The 13,303-nt window shown below is 47.1% G+C and overlaps 1 protein-coding gene across 3 annotated transcripts in view; it reads left to right on the top strand.

Annotated features, from left to right (window-relative positions):
- elovl5 (ELOVL fatty acid elongase 5) overlaps positions 1-7,565 on the top strand; it is a 95,076-nt gene extending 87,511 nt beyond the window's left edge. For all 3 annotated transcript variants that reach the window (XM_033020691.1, XM_033020692.1, XM_033020693.1), the window contains 3 exons: positions 27-151; positions 5,302-5,436; positions 6,725-7,565. In XM_033020691.1, coding sequence (XP_032876582.1) covers positions 27-151; positions 5,302-5,436; positions 6,725-6,850 — 386 coding nt within the window. In that variant the 3' untranslated portion in view covers positions 6,851-7,565. The remainder of the gene's footprint in view (positions 1-26; positions 152-5,301; positions 5,437-6,724) is intronic.
- The last annotated feature ends 5,738 nt before the right edge of the window (positions 7,566-13,303 follow it).

Raw genomic sequence — 13,303 nt, 5'->3', positions numbered from 1 at the left:
GAACTGAGTCTTGTGTTTACTTGCAGCTTTCTTCGGGGCCACCCTGAACAGTTTCATCCATGTGCTGATGTACTCCTATTACGGTCTTTCCGCCATCCCAGCCATGCGCCCGTATCTGTGGTGGAAGAAGTACATCACGCAAGGACAGTTGGTGAGTTCAGCCTGACACTTGAATGTCAGAAGACAGGGTGGATGCACTGAGGCCTTGTCCCCATGGTTGGAGAATCAACTGTGAGCAGTTTTGGGCACCTTATCTGAGGCTGGCTCTGAATAGGGTCCAGAGGAGGTTTACAACAATGATGCCAGGAATGAGAGGGTTAACATATGATGAGCGTTTGACGGCCACTGGACCTGTAGTCGCTGGAGTTAAGAAGGATGAGGGGAGGACCTCATTGAAACTTGCCGAAGAGTGAAAGACCTGGATAGATTGGATGTGGAGAGGGTGTTTCCACTAGTGGGAGAGTCTAGGACCAGAATGAAAGGACACACTTTTAGGAAGGAGATGAGAAGGCATTTATTTAGTCAGTGGGTGGAGGATCTGTGGAATTCATTGCCACAGACGGCTGTGGAGGCCGTCAATGGATTGGGCGGAGATTGACAGATTCTTGACTAGTAAGGGGTGTCGGGTTATGGGGAGAAGGAAGGAGAATGGGATTGAGAGGGAAAGATAGATCAGCCATAATTGAATGGCGGCGAAGACATGATGGCCTGAATGGCTTAATTCTGCTCCTTGAACTTATAATCAAGGACTACAGGGCACATGTTCACGGTATATCGAACGCGTTGTCAGTAGAGGTAGTTGAGGCAGGCATAATAACAACATTTAAACGCCACTTGGACAGGTACAGTACATGGAAGATCAAGGCTGGAGTAACAGCGGGTCAGGCAGCATCTCTGCAGAGAAGGAATAGGTAACGTTTAGGGTTGAGACCCTTCTTCAGACAGCTACATGGGTGGGAAAGGTTTAGAGGGATATGCGCCAGGCATGGGCATCTGGGAAGAGCTTGGTCGGTGCATCTTGATCAGCATGGACAAGTCAATAGACAATAGACAATAGGTGCAGGTGTAGGCCATTCGGCCCTTCGAGCCAGCATTCAATGTGATGATGGCTGATCATCCCCAATCAGTACCCCGTCGGGCTGAAGGGCTTGTTTTGGTGTTGTATGACCCCATGACCATGCACAGATCAGATATCAAACATCGCTCTACATGTGCGTGAGTCTGTCTTGTGTAAGCATCACTCAAGCAGAGATGCTGAAGTTGTTATTTTGCACTGATTCGAAACGTTTGTAGTTTTTGATTTGTGCAGTTTATTTAAATATAGCTTTCTATCCCGTCCCTTGTGACTGATTTCCTCTCCGTGTCATACACTATGGTTTCCAGTCAGTGAATAATAAGTTTGTGTATGATCTTTGCAGCTACCAGATGGTGACCAAGTTATATTTGCCAGATGAGACAGATATGGGATAGATTAGGGCAGTACAGTGACACAGCGCTAGAGTTATTGCCTTACAGTGCCAGAGACCCAGTTTGTTCCTGACTACAGGTGCTGTCTGCACTGGAGTTTCAACGTTCTCCCCGTGACCATGTGGGTTTTTACCGGATGCTCCGGTTTCCTCCCACACCATAAAGATGCATGGGTTTGTAAGTTAATTGGCTTTGATAAAGATAGTAAATTGTTGCGAGTGTGTGTAGTATAACGTTGGTATAAGGGGTGAATGAACCGTTGAACATCTTTGAAGACCTCTGCACTGTTTGAGCCATCAAGGTGCAAGGTCTCATCAGCGTTCTCTAATGGGGAATCTTCGCAGATGTAGACCTGCGATGAATGAGCAGGTTACGTTCTGGAGCAGGAACCAGGCTTAATTTAGATACTCAGAAATAGATGATGGTTTGCCAGTTGGTGTGTGAAACTGAGATAACAATTGTCAATAGCATTGACAAGCATTATCTCCTCACTAATTGCTCACTGCCGGAAATGTCTGGCGAGATTATTTACACGTGTAAATGAGCTGGCAAAGTTATGGCAGTGTCTGCAGCTCCATCAAAAATTCCTGCTTAACTTCCAATTTTAGATATCGATTTTGCACTAAGGTTCTTGGTTCCTGGTCCTCCAAAATATTCCAAATGGAATTTAAACTGGCGGTTGCATGATATAATTATAAATGGTAGCATGGTGGCGCAGCGCTAGAGTTGCTGCCTTAAAGCGCCAGAGACCCGGGTTCGAACCTGAATATGGGTGCTGTCTGTCTGCTGACTGTACTTTCAAGCAGGCACGGAAATCGCTATCAAAATATGGAGGAGACCGGGGGACAGGGGGGACACAATCTTTTGGTGGCCGCTCGCGCATGCGCACACACACACACACACACACACACACACACACACACACGCACACGCACACGCACACACACACACACACACACACACACACACACACACACACACACACACACACACACACACACACACACACACGCGAGGCTTCGGAGGCTCAATCCAGCGCTAAATGCAGCTCAACTCTGCCTGTCTCACCGAGTTAACCTACAGCCCTGCCTGGACTGACGGGACACCAGAGCTGCTTCTCCGCGCTGGCCATATTTTCCGCAAGCCCAGGTAGGTTAACCTGGCGGGACAGGCAGAGTTGAGCTGGGTTTAGCGCTGCTTCTCTGCGCTGGCTGTAGGCCTGGGGGCACAGCTCGTGTCTGACTCCCGACCTCTCTGGCCAACCTTGGGGGGGGGGGGCACTCGGTTGGGGACGGGACAGCGCCGGAGACCCGGCCGGGATCGATCCTGGCTGCGGATGAGGGTGTTGTCTGTGGTATGCAGGTCTGTGCCGAGAGTGTTTTGGCACGTCTTCCTCCTCCAATGATCGCGCTGAATCATCATGTCCCGCCCCCATTGCCTGCTGACCCACGTCTCTCGTACAATCTCTCTCGTCTGCCCTCGATCAGCAGTCCCACCCCCACTGTCTCACGGAAAGCGGAGATTTCACCGGGTTTTAAAATCCGGATTACAAAAACTTTGGGGGATGTCCCCTACCTCTCAAAACAGAGGGGGGACGTGTCCCCCCTGGCCCCCCCACCTGGGTTTTCCGCCCCAGCTTTCAAGAGAGAGCTAGATAGGGCTCTTAAAGATAGTGAAGTCAGGGTATACGGGGGGGAGAAGGCAGGAACGGGGTACTGATAGGGTCACATTGAATGGCGGTGCTAGCTCGAAGGGCTGAATGGCCTACTCCTGCACCTATTGTAGAGAAGTAACGGGTAATATTTCGGGTCGAGACCCTTCTTTAGACTGATGTCAGGGGAGTGGGGGGTTACATAGATAAGGAAGTGTATAGATAAGGAAGTGTACGGTGTGAAAACAGGACAAATGGAATGGAGATCAAGGAAAATGTATAATAGATCATTGTCAGTTGGGTGAAGGTAACAACAAAGCAAACAGAGTTAAAATGTAGTTGGAGACTGTAAGACTGGTGGGAGAACTGGGAAGGGGGAGGAGATGGGGAGAGAGGGAAAGCAAGGGCCACGAAGTTAGAGGACAATGTTCATACCGCTAGGGTGTACACCACCCAAGCGAAATATAAGGTTCTGTTCCTCCAATTTGCAGTGGGCCTCACTCTGCCAATGGAGGCCCAGGACAGAAAGGTCAGTGTGGGAATGGGAGGGGGAGTGCTGATCAACCAGGAGATCAGGTAGGTTAAGGCGGACTGAGCGACGGTATTCAGCGAATCGATCGCCAAGTGTGCGCTTGGACTCGCTGATATACAGGAGTCCACACCTGGAACAGCGGATTCAGTAGATGAGGTTGGAGGAGATGCAAGTGAACCTCTGCCTCACCTGAAAAGACTGTCGGGGTCCTTGGACATAGTCGAGGGGGGAGTTATGGGCACAGGTGTTGCGTCTCCTGCGGTTGCAGGGGAAAGTACCTGGGCAGAGGGTGGTTTGGGTGGGAAGGGACGAGTTGACCAGGGAGTTGTGGAGGGAATGGTCTCTGCAGAAGGCGGAAAGGGGCGGAGATGGGAAGATGTGGCGTAGTGGGATCCCATTGCAGGTGGTGACAATGTCGGAGGATTATGTGCTGTATGGGGTGGCTAATGGGGAGGAAGGTGAGAACAAGGGGGACTCTGTTCCTGGTACAAATGGGGGAGAGGGGGCAAGAGCAGAGCTGCGGGATAGCGAGAAAACCCTAGTAAGGGCCTCATCTATAACGGAAGTGGGGAACCCCCGTTCCCTAAAGATTGAGGACATCTCCTGGTATGACCTGGTATGGACCACTTCACGCACCAGTCACTCCCTCTTCTCGCCTCTCCCCCTATACCAGGCAAAAGGTATAGGTGTGAAGACGGAGGATTTGGTAGTAGGGGATAGAGTCTTTACAGGAAGTATTCTAGACAGCAGTGGGAGTCAGTGGGTTTATAATAGATGTAAAGTCTATTATATAACTATTATATAACATCCATTATATTTCCTATTTCCTGGCAATGAAGATGTACCTGCGTCGAAGACCCACCCCCAATTTGTTGCTAAATTTTAAAGAAAGAATGGCGGGACAGGATCAAGGGTTTGGTTTAGGCCAGGGGTCGGCAACATCGCCTGCGTGCCCCGATACTGGCTGCAGTCCCCAGATCCCTCGTGTCCCCGGGACTGGCTGCAGTTCCCAGGTCGCTTGCCCCAGTTCTGGCTGTGACACGCAGGTCGGCTGCGTGCCCCGTGACTTGCTGCAGTTCTCAGATCGCCTGCCACCCGAGCTACTTCCCACCCCGGCCACAATGCGGTGGCTGGCATGATCCCTGACCCCCTCCTTCTCAACGTTCCTGCCTGTGCTGATGCGGGCCAGACTTCCCACACGCTGTGGAAGGAACCCCCCCCCCCCAGCGGCGCTGTCCTTTTACAGCCGCTTCCCATCAGCTGCCAGCATCCCTCACTAATATAACATCGTTCTTGATGTTGCTGTACTGAGGGATAGCCAAGTCTATCTTTCTTGGCTAACATCCTAACCTTCGGCCTCCAAGACGCAGGTACATTTTCGTGCCTTATTTTTGGGTAAAAAATAGCGTCTTCATTGCCGGGAAATGCCGTATATAATATCTATTATAAACCCACTGACTCCCATAGCTATCTAGACTACACTTCTTCACCTCTTTTTGTATCTATTCCAGCATCTGCAGTTCCTTGTGAATGTTTTTTTTTAATTTCTCTGTTTAACTGGTACAAGGTTGGTGCTCTATATCGCATATGTTTACTTTGTCTTCAGTTTGAGGAATTTTGATTCAATTTCTATGTTTTCCGTTGTTTTCAGCTGCAGTTTGTTCTGACGATAGTTCAGACTAGTTTTGGTGTTATCTGGCCCTGTGGATTTCCAAGTGGCTGGCTCTATTTCCAGATTGGCTACATGATATCTCTGATCATCCTCTTTACAAACTTCTACATCCAAGTAAGTGCTCATATCAGGTCATTGCTGAGATCATTCCTACCGGTATGTCTTCATAGTCTCGCTTATTTCAATCTGTAAATCCTTTCATTGGTGTACATTTCGAAAGATAATCACAGCACTTTATCACAAAGGATCTTGGGCTTTAGTTTAGTTTAGTTTAGTTTAGTCCATTATCACGTGTACCGAGGTACAGTGACAAGTTTTTGTTGCGTGCTAACCAGTCAGTGGAAAAACAATACATGATTATAAACGATCCATTTACAGTGTACAGATATATGATAAGAGAATAAAGTTTAGTGCAAGGTAAAGCCAGCAAGGTCCGATCAAGGATAGTCTGAGGATCATCAAAGAGGTAGATAATAGTTCAGGACTGCTCTCTGGTTGTGGTAGGATGGTTCAGTTGCCTGATAACAGCTGGGAAGAAACTATCCCTGAATCTGGATCTGTGCGTATTCACACATCTATACTTTTTACCTGATGGGAGAGGGGAGGAGAGGAAGTGGCCAGGGTGGGACTCATCCTTGATTGTGCTCCTGGCCTTGTCGAGGCAGCGTGAGGTATAAATGGAGTCAATGGAAGGGAGGTTGGTTTGTGTGATGGTCTGGGCTGCGTCCACAATTCTCTGCAATTTCTTGGGGTCTTGGATGAAGCTGTTCCCAAACCTATGCAGTGATGCATCCCGATACATTTTGAGGGGAAATTATTCCATAACCTACTCAAGTTTTTATCATCAGTACCATGTCATTAGTTTAGATGAGTTTATTATTATCACATGTACCAAGGTACAGTGAAAAATGTTTTAGACTTTAGGCATTAACGATACAGCTTGGAAATACGCCCTCAGCAAGAGCATCACCCTACATTGTCAGAGGCTGGTGGTGAATCTGTGAAATTCTTTGGCACAGAAGGCTGTGGAGGCCGAGTCAGTGGATATTTTTAAGGCACAGATAGATAGATTCATAATTAGTATGGGTGCCAGAGGTTATGGGGAGAAGGCAGGAGAATGGGGTTGGAGGGAAAGATAGATCAGTCATGATCGAATGGCGGAGTGGACTTGATGAGCCAAATGGCCTAATTCTACTCCTATCACTTATAAGCACAACTCCCCTGGCTAATACGGAAGGTACAGAACAGCCCACTGACTCTGTGGGCAGGAGTTGCCGAATGCTGCATGACCCACACTCTGAGTTACTTTGTGTACATTGTGTTTCACTCAAGATCCCGGCACCCGCACTTCCTCGTGTCCTCCTCATTCCTCACCCATTTTTTTGTGTCTCCACGTTTCCAGACTTACAAGAAAAAGAGCGCGTCCAAAAGCAAAGACATTCTAAACGGCTCGACGCTGGCCGTGAACGGGCATGCAAATGGCACGTCTCCACAGAAGGAGCACTTCCCAGCAAAGAAAACTCTTTAAGGCTCCAGGGCTAGCACTCCGCTTCGATGGCACTCTTAAGATTTTTGTGACGTTCTAATGCAATTTCAAAAGTTACCAATGTGTTAACTATATCCAGTCCTGCGTTGCATAGCTGTAGCGGCTAGGGACTTGGAACTGAATATTGTTGTGATTAATAGGGAACATAAGTTTAGAGAAACCCCCTTGTCCAAAAAGTCTTAGAAAGATAGAGAAAAAAAATCCGTAACAGCTCGATATAATTTTAAAAGTGGTAGATTACTTCCTGAACTAGAGCAATGGATCCCAGTGTGAATCGGGTAAAACGTGGTTAATTTTAGTTTACAACACTCTTGTTGCCTTACTGCTTATTTGTGTGTTAGGAATTGTCTTGTGTTTACCTTAATCTTAAACCATATTTATATGTACGTTGGCACAGGGTGTTGTCCCATATGCCTTAGCTCGATCTACAGTACTAATGCAAAACAATTATTAGGTATAACCGTTTCACGAATGCCACAACCCCGTGGTTAGTAAATACACATGGAGGTTTTGATAAGGTGGGATTTGGATGTGTTGGCACAGAAATGATTGAATGCTTGTTAGGTGCGTTTATACAGTCAATTCCCCATCCATGCAAGTGACCACCAATCAAAACTTGCTCGGGCTGCCCACCCTTTTTCTTTACCGATTGCGTCCACTTTGACTGAGTCGATTGGTCGAGGTTATCACGTAAATTTTAATTTCCGCTTTTACCTGTGGACATGGTTTCATACTAACTCTTTGAGTAAATCTCCATTTCCGCTTTAACTCGTAGACTAGTTCCCCATTAACTCTTTATGTAAACCTTCATCTCTGCTTTAACCCATGCACTGGTTCCCCGTCAACTGCATATGAATCTTTCTCTCTACCTTCACCTTATCTACCTTTGCCCTTGCCCAGAACTCCACCCCCTCTTCTCAGGAATACCTGCGATTGCTGTTTCAGGCGTCGAGGTGCTTTGGACAGTTAGCTCGGACTCCAGGCTGCGGCTTCATGGCCGTCTTGATCAAGCGGTGGAAGCCACCGTCACGGGTGGGGACAGCAAATGGCGGAACCACAAAGAGCATCGCAAAGGGAAAGGCCTGTTTCCGTCACTGGTGGACTTTGCTTGGTGACTTTGACATCTGTTTCCATTTTAGATTCCCGGCAATCCGTTTTTTTTTGTTTAAAAGCCACCTTTTAAGTTAATCCGGCATTGTTTTACAGTACATGGGTGTTCACCCATTTAGAAGTGGTTGGTTTTTGGACAGTCGGAGGTAGAAAGGATATGAGATAACACTCAGCTGTTACACGCGGTTATCTGTCTTGGGTGAGTGTGGTGGCTAAATGTACCATTGGTTATGCAAAGAGTACACACTGTGATGAACCCATGACTTATGTAGTGCTAATAACTGGTGCATAGGTGCTGTTGTGGGCAGTTTTGTGTATGTAGAGAGCTGAGCCGGCGGGAGGGTGCCCCATATCACCCATTAGTGCGAGCGTTGATGTTATTAGCTGGCATATGCTCCAGTGCAGGAGGTGAACCCAAGCATAAAGCGGCAAAGAGATGAAGAGCTCTCTGCACCACAGAGATACCCGATCCACGCTGCATTTGAGACGCTACAATGGCTTGTTAACCTGCAACTTAATGCCATTGATGGGCGGCATGGTGGTGCAGCGGTAGAGTTGATGCCAGAGTCCTGGGTTCGATCCTGACTACGGGTGTTGTCTGTACAGAGTTTATACGTTCTCCCTGTGACTGAGTAGGGTTTCTCTGGGTGCTCCGGTTTCCTCCCACACTCCAAAGATGTACAGGTTTGTATGCTTCGGTCAAATTGTAAATTGGATGGTGTCAGTGTGCGGGATCGCTGGTCGGCACGGACTCGGTGGGCCGAAGGGCCTGTTTCCATGCTGTACCTCTAAACAAACTAAACTAAAGATGGGTAATGATCTCCAAACACGAGCGGCACGTTGATCGTGGGTTGTCTGTATAGGTTGGCACTTTGGCAGTAGATTATCCATTGTGCACTATGGAACCAAGAAAAGGTAGGTGGTAACCCTTTCATGAATTAGTTACCTGCTTGGAGACAGGGCGATGAATAGGGACTGGTGAAGTTTGCTTTGTGAAGGGCAGCCCGGAGCGGTCGCACACGCACACGCACACGCACACGCACACGCACACGCACACGCACACGCACAAAACACACAGGCCTTCAGCTTGGCTTTTTTTAATTGCGAGAAGATGGCACAGTCTTCAGTCAGGTCGGCAGTGGTGTTTTCTTTTTGTAGTTCGTGCAGTTACACATATGCCTTAAAACTAAAATATTGCAGGGTCCAAAACCTTGCAGCAGGTCGGTGAAAGCCGTACACAGAAATAGTCACCGCGTATAGTTCCTAATTGGCATTAATCAGCAAGGTGTAGACCTGGATCCTCGCCACTGTATTTGAAGTGCATGTCCTTGGATAGTTAATCTCTCAGCTGCTTCAAGATCACATTAACGGATACTGTGAAAAGACGACACATTATTCTTACTTTATCAATGAAATTGTGTCGTATTTGATGTAATGTTCTCCCCCGCAGTTTAGAAAAGAACTCCTGGTTTCTTCAAGTGGGTGCACAATCTGTAGGTGAAGACACACACAAAAAGCTGGAGTAACTCAGCAGGACGGGCAGCATCTCTGGAGAGAAGGAATGGGTGACGTTTCGGGTCAAGACCCTTCTTCAGACCCGACCCCAAAGGTCACCCATTCCTTCTCTCCAGGGATGCTGCCTGTCCCACTGAGTTACTCCAGCTTTTTGTGTCTATAGAGGAGTTAGAATTTCGGTTGAAGTAACAGCACATGAGTGAAGCCAATTTTTTTTCTCCAATGAATTGATTCTGCCGGAAAGACGTGGATATTCATGGTCAGTGGGTAACAAGACTGTGCTTGTAAATCCCTGCGGTCAGATCTTTCCAGTCAAATATCCAGCTGTGATCAGGTCACAATTATCCTTTCTCCGGACCGGGCTAGTCGGTGTACATTCATGTTCATATTCTCATGTGGTAGGAGCAGAGTTAGGCCATTCGGCCCATTCAATTATGGCTGATCAATCTTTCCCTCTCAGCCCCATTCTCCTGCCCACTCCCCATAACCCCTGAGGCCCATCTTTACAGACATTGTCTTATCTGCTGTGTGACCAAGGGCTGGTCCTGACCATGAACCTTTGCGCAGCTTAGCCCAACAAAGAAGGCTGATACAAACAGTACGTCAAAGGAGGTACCTGTAGCTGCCCCGTGGCCGAGAAGCCTCAGCGTGGGCAAGACTGATCCTTTCTTTCCACTCTCAGTGGAGAATAAAATGCCTGGGTTTTTCCGCAACATTGCATTGGTTACCCAACACATCTCAAAAGGAAATGTAATGTAATGCTGGGTTTGCATGGATTAAAAAGGCTGCATCCATTCTGAGCTCTGAGCAAACCAGTTTGTGTTGTCTTCATTAAGTGTGACATACTGTGTTCCTTTGTTCGTACATGTACTGAATTATTCAGTGAATGCTGCTCTCGAATGTCAAATCACATGTTTTGTTTGGTAAACGTTGATCATAAGTGTGCTGGTTTAACCCGTGGACAATAACTTGTATATTCATCACTTGTGACATCTGCAGACTCAACATTTCCAGAATTAAAATCTTTACTAAACTTCTATAGTGATCCTAATTTATTTATAATTCAGTGATTGCAGTGGCCACACACGCACACATTTGGTTTTGCTCACACTAAATTTAGTTTGAAGATAGACACAAAGTGCTGGAGTAACTCAGCATGTCAGGCAGCATTTCTGGAGAAAATGAATAGGTGACCTATCGGGTTGACACCGTTCTTCAGACTGAGAGTCAGGAGAGAGAGATACGAGATGTAGATGGTGATAAGGAGAGATATAGAACAGATGAAAAAGATATGCAAAATGTACCGATAATCAAGGAAAGGTGGAGCCCACAATGGTCCATTGTTGGCTGTGGGGTGGGTGATAATGAGTTATACATACGGTGAAACTCAACAGGATGACTGTGAAACTATTACGACCACAAGGGTGGGTGAGGGATGGAGAGACAGGGGATGCAAGGGTTACTTATACTTAGAGAAATCAATACCGCTGGGTTGTAAGCTGCCTGTACGAAATATGAGGGGCTTTTCCTCCACGTTTGCGTGTGACCTTACTCTGACAATGGAGGAGGCCCAGGACTTAAAGATCAGCGTGGGAATGAGAAGGGGAGTTAAAGTGTTTGGTAAACGGGAGATCACGTCGGACTAGGCGGACTGAGCAAAGGTGTTTCAGCGAAACAATTGCCTAGTCTGCACTTGGTTTCGTCGATATATAGGAGCCCACTCCTGAAACAGCAGATACAGTAGATGAGGTTGGAGGAGGTGTAAGGGAACAGTTTAGTGTAGAGATACAGTGCGGAAACAGCCTCTTCAGCCCACAACCAGCAATCCACATTACACTAGCGCACACTAGACTCCAGCCACAATTTATATATATTTTTACCAAAGTCAATTAACCTACACACCTGCACGTCTTTGAAGTGTGGGAGGAAACCGAAGCACCTGGAGAAAACCCATGCGGTCAGGGAGAGAACGTGCAAACTCCGTTCAGACAGCACCCGTGGATCAAACCCAGGTCTCTGGCGCTGTAAGGCAACAAATCTACCACTGCTGTAGAAAGAAACAAAATGCTGGAGTAACTCAGAGGGACAGGCAGCATCTCTGGATGGAAGGAACAGGTGACATTTCGGGTCGAGACCATTCTTCAGAAACATCTATCCAGATTGCTGCCTGCCCCGCTTAATTTACTGCAGCATTATGTGTACACCAGCATCTGTATCTGCAGTTTCAGTGTAAACCAGCATCTGCAGTTTCTCCCTACACATTGTTTCTACTGCTGCGCCCTTATCTCAAGTGGGTTTCAGTTTAGTTTAGAGATGAATGAATGATACATGATTGTCACATGAACATAGGTACAGTGAAATGCTCTTCACTAATACAGCATGGATACCGATACAGCATGGAAACTTGCCCTTTGGCCCACCGAGTCCACGCTACCCATTGATCACCCCTTCACACACTAGTTCTATGTTATCCCACTTTCTTCCTACACTCCCTACACACACTATGGGCATTTTACAGAGGGCCACACACCCGCACGTCTTTGGAATGTGGGAGGATAACCGGAGTACCCAGAGGAAACCCACACGGTCACATGGAGAACGTGCAAACTCCACATAACACATCACCGAGGTCAGGATGAAACCCTGGCCATTGGCTCTGTGAGGCAGCAGCTCTACTAATTGCTTCACTGTGCTGCCTTGATAGTCTAATTTGGTTTAGTTTAGAGATGCAGCGCGGAAACCGGTCCTTTAGCCTAACATCCACATCGACCACCCGATCGCACAGGTTCTATGTTATCCCACTGTCTCATCCACACCCTGCACACTTGGCACAATTTACAGAAGCCAAGCAGCCTACAAACCCGCACGACTTTGTGATGTAGGTTAAAATGTTTTTGGTAAAGATTGTAAATTGTTCCTAGTGTGTAGGATGATATTAATGTGCAGGGATCACTGGTCGGCACGGACTCAGTGGGCTGAAGGGCCTGTTTCCGTGCTGTTTCTCTAAACTAAACGGAATTAAAAAGAATTTCACTGTGTTTACACATATGACAGTAAAAGCACCAATTTACCAATAAAAAGTAAGTATGTGATTGGACATCATTGTAAAAGGAAGGTATGCCCATTAGTATGTGATTTTACCATCATCGTAAACGGATTCTGACGGCCTATCTATGCCTCTATTAAAATATTTCAGTCTCTCCATGTGTTAAACTTGGTGGCTCCCGATCAGTGTGTCCTTTCCCTGGATTGTGGCTTGAACATAGAAACATAGAAAATAGGTGCAGGAGTAGGCCATTCGGCCCTTCGAGCCTGCACCGCCATTCAACATGATCATGGCTGATCATCTAACTCAGTATCCTGTACCTGCCTTCTCTCCATACCCCCTGATCCCTTTAGCCACAAGGGCCACATCTAACTCCCTCTTAAATATAGCCAATGAACTGGCCTCAACTACCTTCTGTGGCAGAGAATTCCAGAGATTCACCACTCTCTGTGTGAAAAATGTTTTCCTCATCTCGGTCCTAAAAGATTTCCCCCTTATCCTTAAACTGTGACCCCTTGTTCTGGACTTCCCCAAAATCGGGAACAATCTTCCTGCATCTAGCCTGTTCAACCCCTTAAGAATTTTGTAAGTTTCTATAAGATCCCCCCTCAATCTTCTAAATTCTAGCGAGTACAAGTCGAGTCTGTCCAGTCTTTCTTCATATGAAAGTCCTGAACCCAACATCTATCTTCCTTGAAATGTCGACACACACACAGAGCTGCAGATGCTGGTTTGCCCAAAAAAGAAGACAAAAAGTGCTGTGT

This window comes from Amblyraja radiata, chromosome 5 (assembly GCF_010909765.2).
Source record: "Amblyraja radiata isolate CabotCenter1 chromosome 5, sAmbRad1.1.pri, whole genome shotgun sequence".
NCBI lineage: Eukaryota > Metazoa > Chordata > Chondrichthyes > Rajiformes > Rajidae > Amblyraja > Amblyraja radiata.
Note: the sequence above shows the minus strand (reverse complement) of the source record. Positions and strands in the feature narration are given on the sequence as shown.